This window comes from Dromaius novaehollandiae, chromosome 20 (genome assembly GCF_036370855.1).
Source record: "Dromaius novaehollandiae isolate bDroNov1 chromosome 20, bDroNov1.hap1, whole genome shotgun sequence".
NCBI classification, from domain to species: domain Eukaryota; kingdom Metazoa; phylum Chordata; class Aves; order Casuariiformes; family Dromaiidae; genus Dromaius; species Dromaius novaehollandiae.
In genome coordinates, this window is record NC_088117.1 from 9,296,605 (window position 1) to 9,304,074 (window position 7,470).

The following is a 7,470-nucleotide window of genomic DNA, read 5'->3' on the forward strand; positions in this document are numbered from 1 at the left end:
TGAATGTGTATACTTCTGTCAAGAAATATAAAGCAATAAAATAAATGGGAACAGACACACTAATTAAGAATTTGTTGGACAGGGATCCCTGTCCATACTTCTGTGACATGAGCTGAAGTTCACCATCTTTAACTTCAATGCACTTTGGAGCATCCCCTCGCTACCTGAAATCAATGCTTCTCAAACACATAACACAATACCCAATATCTGGATGCCATAGAAATGATGGTATTTTTGAGTAGTTATGTTTCAAAAAAGACAATTAAATATACATCAAAATACCAAAAATAAATTATCTAGCAAAGAATCAGGAAAGAAATGGTCAAAGTACTGATAAAAATATCTATTAATGTTCTGAAAAAGAGGTTGAAAAGCAAAATTACAAAGCTTGATGATGAAGCTACTCTCATCTAGGGTGGGAAGGACAAGGACTGACCACAGAGAGTTGAAAAAGAACTTCACAGTACTGAAACGCTGGATGATAAAACGCAATGGAGAAAAGTGTAAAATGCTGCACATGAGAAAAGACAGGTCAGAGCCTATTGCTATCTATTACTGTTTAGCAGCAAGATTTTGAGGTTATAATAGACAGCTCTTTAAAAATACTGGCTCCATGCTCAGAAGCAGTCAGAAGAACAAATAAAACATAAGTATTACTTAGAAACGAGCAGCAAACCAATCAGAAAACATTAGGCCTTTAGAGTTCAGTGCACCACGTCCTGAATGCGGTATGCAGGTCAGCATCCCCATCACAAAGCTACAAAAGCTACAGACAAAGGCGAGAAGAATGACCAGGGGAACGGCACAGCATCACGTCAGGAACCACAAAGCCTCTTCAGCTTAGAAAGGATAGAAACCAAGGGATATAACAGAAATCTATAAAGTTGCGCACAACATCGCTAATAAGAATGATTGTTTGACACCTTTTCTAATAGAGGGGAAGAATTGGGGAACAAGTTTTATTGTCAGGTGTCACCATCTGAACAAACTAAAGGAAGCGCATCTTCTACCCAGAAAGCTCGTCACTGTGGGACACGAGGAACACTAGAAGTTTGCACTCATAGAATAAGAGATCAGCAAGGATTACGAGCCAGAAAGACATGACTGCTCGTTCAGAAGTCCCTGAACTCTAAATTGCCGGAGGCCAGAAGATATTCTGGAAAGAGTCACCACGCGCTCACCCCGTCCAGGGACACAGCGCGGGCAGCGGCTCCCGTTAGGGACCCAACTGAACCAAACAGACATCGGGGCGATCCCACAGGACTCCTGCTGCTGTCTGTCCGTCCGTCCATCCACCTCAGCGTCGGCCCAGGGGCTTCGCAACAAACGCACCAGCTCACGCCAAGGCGTGTACACAGCTACGCTCACAGCTACACTAACTTCTCAGTCACTGAAGTTTGGGTAATGCTATGGTCATCCTTGACCCACTCAGATGCTACTGAATGCTTTCAACTATTAAAGTGATTATTTTTTAATTTTTTAAAAGAAGACTAAAAAAAAAAAAAAAAGAGAGAGAGAGAAATCTCCCTGCAACCAAAGGTGCTCCCGAGGCCAAGGAAAAGCCACCAATAGCCCCTTATTAAAAATAAATAAATAAAAAATAAATATTATCGGCAGCATTGACCCCTTTGGAGACTCCAGAATGAAAACACGGGGTAACGCGTGCAACCTCGAAGAAACGAACCGGCCCGTTTCCCCCGTCACTTCCCCCAAACTTTCCCCCGGGGCAGAAACGCGAGGCCGCGCGGCGCGGGGGAGGCCCCGGGGGCCCGGCTCCCCCCCGCCTCCGGGGCGGAGGAGGAGGAGGAGGAGGAGGAGGAGGAAGGGGGGGGGGAGCAGGGCGGCCGCGGAGCCCCCTCGGAGCCGGCGCCGCGCTCACCCCAGGTCGCGGCTGACGGAGTGCAGGCTCTCCTGGAAGGCGGCCACGAAGCCCTTCTCGCGGCCCTCCAGCGTCTCCTTGTTCCGCATCCCATCCTTCAGGCAGTCGAAGACCCGCGTCACGCTGGAGCGCAGCGCCTGGATGGCGGTGATGGCCTGCGAGAAGGCCTCCAGGTTCACGCCGGGGCTCAGCACCCCCTCCGCCATCTTAGCCCGCCGCCGCCGGCCGGGCCCGGCCTCCCCGCGGCGGGCTGCGAGGAGGGCGGCGAGGCCGCGCCGCCCGGGGCACCCTGGGAAATGTAGTCCGGGCCGCGGGGGCGGGGGGGGCGGGCCCGAAAGGGCGGCGGCGGCGCTTCCCTCAGGCACCGCCCGGCGCCGGGGGAGGCTGCGGTGGGCGACGAGGGCCGCGCTGGGGCCCCTCGCCCTCCTTTTCCAGCCTCGGGGGTTATTTTCCCGCGAAGGCGGTTCTCCACCCCGGGCCCTGCGCCCATGGCGTGTGAGGGGAGCCGCGAGGAACCGGCTGTGCCCGGCCCGGGGGCAAAGGCAACACGCACAGACCCCAAAAGCCCCGAAAAACCTTTCTTCTTGCTCAGAATGATAATTTTTCAGTCAGAAAACCTCATGGTTTGCATCATTCTCTGCTAGTCATATCCAGCTACCTGAGGTTATAACTATATTCCCTCCCCTTTTGACAACTTTGGGGGATCCGTATGGATTTTCCTAGGCCTAGAGCCAGATGTGAAACCATTTAACATGGGATACAAGTGTGGATATAACTATGCTTAGCTTTAAGCAGGCAAGAATACTACTCTAAGCCTTACGCACGCGCTGAAGTTTTTAAGACTGGGACCCACGTTGCAGCCGGCGGCTGGATCCTGGTCACAGCTGGAGTCAACAGGATGAGGATCCAGCTTCAATCACTGAGTGTCTGAGAAGTCTGGAAGTGCTGTCACCGTCCTAAGCATTACTAGCAGCTCTTTTCCCCCCTTAGAGTGCACCTAAATTAAATAGAGCCAAGGTAAACGAAGCTCTGCCCCAGCCAGTTGCCGCTCCACCCAAAGTAAATTGCAGAAGCAACCTAGATTTTTTGTTTTCTCAGCTTCCAAAATAAATAACAACCCCCTTTCATAAAGGTATTAATTAAATTCCATAAGCACAATCCACACAGCCAGATCCTTTACCCAGACGTGCGCTTCTTCTGTGTAAAATGGAAATGAGGATGACAGGGAGCAGCAGATGTGTCACTGGCCAAGTGAAGCGAGGCTTCGCGCGCCGCTCGGGTGTTTTTCTGTCCATCATGTGACGGATTCTGAAAATTGCAGCTGGTCAATTAAAAGTTCTCAGGGAACATGCAGGGTATTAATAAGCGAAGCCCTGTTACTTGGGATGAAGAATGAGGAAATGCCAAGGCTGTGTTGCTATTGCTCTGATCATAGTATTGGTGTTGTACCTAAGCACAGAGGGGAAGCGAACCTGGAAACTATATATTTCAGCCTACATAAACAATTAAGTGTATAGTGTTGCACTTCAAAGAGTCAACAATGGGCTGAACCCCGCTGAGTAAGGCAAATATGAACAAGATAGGAGTAGTTGAGGCAGACTCTACTTCAACAGCTAAAGATAATGGCTAAAGCAGAGAGCAGGAGTTCCTGTTCCTCCTCCTCCTATTTTGTCACATACAAGAGGAAAAGACTGAATAATCTGGTGTGCTCATTTGCAGGGTATTTCCTAGCCTAAGTTGCTAAAAGGTTTCTTTTAAGCAATATTCCTTAAGTGGCATCTTGCCCAAACCAAGGCAGTGTCCTAACTTCATCTTCCTTCATCACTACAGGTGTACCGCAAACTGGCGTTATGGATTTAAGGTACAGGAGCCTGGGATATCGCCTAGTGACTGATAAATAAAAACTTTTTGCCTGAAGATCACTGGTAGAACATAAAAGCAAGAATCTGACTGATGTTTGTAACATCCAAAAATCCTTACCATCTGACAGCTGTTGAGTGGGCTCTTGCAAAATGATTTGGGTGGCCCAACATGGACTTGTATCCACATCTGAACAAGCATCAGAACTGACATCTTCTATCATCTCCACCAGAGGTTCAAGGACCTAGTGATCTCCCTCTAAAAAAAAAAAAAAAACCCTTTAAAGCATATGTGTTACATCCACATTGCATAACGCGGTGTCATGTAGAGCTATGCAAATAGCGGCTGCAGTCCTGGAAGCAGCCTGCTCTGGTGGTTCAGCATCCTGACCAAACTAATGCACCCTGCCTCTCGGCATGGCTAATTAGCCTTGGCAGCCCGCTCCGCTAACACGGTTATACTACAGCTAGCCCAGTTATCTCCACGCGCTCCTGCACTGTGCCATGTAGACAGACTAAGAGATGGAAGAGAGAAGACTGCAGTGAGCTGCCAGTTCCGGATCCGTTCTGCAGCTAAAGAGAGAATTTCATTTTGGGTGCTGTCAGTCTCATAACGTTCGTAGCTCTGAACTCACTTGGAGAGAAGGGGGGGAAAAAAAAAAAAAGGAAGTAACAACCCAAACTGGCAGCACATGCAGCCTGACGGGAGAGGGACGGTTCCCTTCGCAAGCAGAAGCTTGACTGGGGAGTGTGGATCTGAGATGAACCTTTCACAGCAACGTGCGTTCTGCAATTTCACTCAGACTGCGGCTATTAAGAACCAAGTGGGCTGTAATTAATCAGCGACACCAAAGGAAAGGGATGCTTTCAGAATCCTTCCAGAGGTACCGTAAAGGGGAATTTGTTAGGGAAGACAGTGCCCAACTAGAAATGCTTTCTCATTAAAAAAGATATTAATTTTGTCATCAGGAGAGACAATTAATATCGACTATTGTGTTTCCTACCAAATGCAGAGAATCTCTCAAGGAATGTCTGGACAGGACTCATCATTTGGAATAACTGACATCATAAGAAACAATCATTATCTTCCCCTGCAACAGATAAATGCTGATATTTATTCTGTGGTAAGCTGGACAGATATTCATCAGCAGGGCCACTGCATTGCTTAGTACTTCATTGCTACATTCTTGACAGCAGTTCAGATAAATACAATAAACTGATTTTTTTCTTTTTGGTTCAAATTATTGCAAGGCTGAATAATGCAATTGGTAAAATATTCTTGCCGTTTTTATATTCCTAATAATTTTTCAAGTTTTCAGTCAGCTCACCACAGAGTTTACTATATGATGCATTAATGAAACAGAGGAGAAGCTTCTGCCGGTAGGAAGGGAATGGATCCTGCCTCCTTTCAGACAGGGTTGGAAGGGCAAGACATTTCCAGATGTGGGGGAACCTGGATCTCCAGTGCTTTTTCTTTGCTGTTACTTCCTGAATCAGAATCTTCCACTATAGCCAACAACAGCAGCAAAGATCTTACCAAAACCCTTCTGCCAGAAGAAAGAGTGAAATAATGAACTGAGCTGACCGTCATGTAGTTATCCTCAGATTTCCTGTGGGATGGATGGTGTTAGCTTAGTGTTGTTTCAGGCTCTCAGGAGACTTGGCTTCCATTAGAAATGGTCTTCCCCCACAGCACGGTGCATGGAAAACAAGTCTGGAGGCCTTCCAGTCTGTTTAGGGTCAGTCTTACTGCAGGAACTACAATTTTCAGATGGCTATTCGGTTGCTTATATGGATTGTTTTGTTTTGGTTTATAGTTATGAAGCGTCCACATCATACACAAAAAATCCAGCATGTAACAGATTTGTCTGCAGAGGCACTAAGGACTGGATGGGTTATGACTCTTGAATTCTCTCTCGTCTCCTGAAGCTGGCACCCTTGATGTCAGTTTTAAGACAATTCAAAGAGATCTGCCGTTATGCTTTGCTGCTTCTGGAGTTTCAGCCTCTGGGGAAGCCAGCTTAACACCTTATCCCAGCACTGAATTTACATGAAAAGTGTAAAGCAAAATACAAAAAGTAAACTGTACCCAGCAAAACTCATGGTGTTATTTTATGCATGCAGTATTCTGTCCCAAAATATGTCAAATTTTACTTGCAAAAAGAAAAGGCTGCTGTTTTATTCTGTATGTATGCTATCTGCAGAGAAATGTACTCAGCCACTTCTTTTCTTTAAACACTCAGTGATCTAGTGTGGAATCTGATGTAAATCCGAATGGGAAGAAAATATCATTATTTAAAGGCTACATAACTGCTTAAAATTAGAGCTGTGAAGGCATCAAAAAATACCAGAAATCACAGATGGTTTGTAGATAAATTCACATTGCATTTAGTCCACTCAACATCTATAAAAAAACCTATGCTTTTGCCTTGCTTTTCAGTCTAAATGTTGATGCCTGCTCAAAACACTTACTTCTTACTTTAAATTGGGCTTTGAGTCATGTTCTGTTGCCCTATACGTTCAGAGCCTAGTCACTTTGAAAAATCTGCACAAATACATGTATTTTTAAATTATATAGTTAAAATTTAATGTATTTTGCACATTTTCAAAATGACAACTATCCTGAGCAGGTTAAATAGGACATTAGAAGGGATGAAACAGTAGAAAGAACAGACAAGTAATTTTGCAGTATGCAAGTGGCTGAGACAGAATGACCCAGTTGCCTCTTCTTGATTATTTTGGTGATTTTGCAGTATTAGAGGCAGTTAAACTCATTGTTTTCCCTGTCTGACGATTGCTTGATCAAGCTTTGACATTATTCCTGAATATTCCTATATTCTATTATTTAACTGGTTAAAACTCCTTTGCCTTATTTTGTTCCTAGGTTGTATTTTCAAATACTGTGCCTTGTCTCCTGGGTTTTCACTCTGACACTGGTTCACTCTGGGGAAAACTCTGCTTCCATTGTCATGAAGGGCCCAGATCTGATTTTGATAAAATCATTCCAGCGTCACTGCCTAATAGAAGTCAGCAGGATTTGGATATAATGCTTGACTTCTCCTTACCAAGTTCTTGTGCAGGTAGGATTTGGCAACAGGCGGGGGAAGCTTGAAACATGGATGGTTATTCAATATATGTTTGGTCAAATCCACTAGCTATTGCTCCTCATTGAACAGGCGCATGCAAGTTTTGGTTGGTTGTGTATCCTCTGTTATGGCAGTAAACCTGGTGGAGTTCATGGTATAATATATGGCATTTCTCCTTGCCAGGAGCAAGCTCTAACACGTAGCTGGGAAAAGCAGAGGTTGCTTTTCCCATTCTCCACTGAGACAAGTTCAAAGGCCCCAGAAAATAACAAAGTGTTCTAAAGTTTCTGAATAGTAAATATTATTTAAGACCAAGTATAATCTCAAGCCAGTAAGGCCTGGGATACACCAGATTCAGGTCTGATTTCGGCAATCTTCAGCTTTAGTCCTCCTAAATACAAATACAGCAAACTGAGCAACCAGTGCTGCCTGCCTTCAAAGCATTCCCCACTCTGCCAGCCACTTGCCAAGAGTCATTTGCTCCAGTACTTCCCAGAAAAGCCAAACTACTTCTCATAACTCTCCATCCTAATTAAGCGACTTGTTGGCTTTTATAATCACCTCTCCATAAATCAATCAGTCTCAGCAGGATTTTTAACAGATGAAGCTGTGCTTAAACACCAGCCATCCTGTAACAGCAAGGCCT

General features: G+C 45.4%; 1 protein-coding gene and 1 long non-coding RNA gene across 2 annotated transcripts in view; one reads left to right on the forward strand and one right to left on the reverse strand.

The window, feature by feature from the left end:
* Window positions 1–2,155, reverse strand: part of MED27 (mediator complex subunit 27) — a 98,961-nt gene extending 96,806 nt beyond the window's left edge. Inside the window, exon 1 of the mRNA XM_026101789.2 lies at window positions 1,880–2,155. Within this exon, the coding sequence (XP_025957574.2) occupies window positions 1,880–2,085 (206 nt within the window). The 5' untranslated portion in view covers window positions 2,086–2,155. The remainder of the gene's footprint in view (window positions 1–1,879) is intronic.
* Window positions 2,156–2,220: 65 nt separating this feature from the next.
* On the forward strand, window positions 2,221–4,965 carry LOC135330382 (uncharacterized). The gene is made up of 2 exons (XR_010392385.1): window positions 2,221–2,896; window positions 3,710–4,965. It is a non-coding gene; the product is annotated as an uncharacterized LOC135330382 (long non-coding RNA).
* The last annotated feature ends 2,505 nt before the right edge of the window (window positions 4,966–7,470 follow it).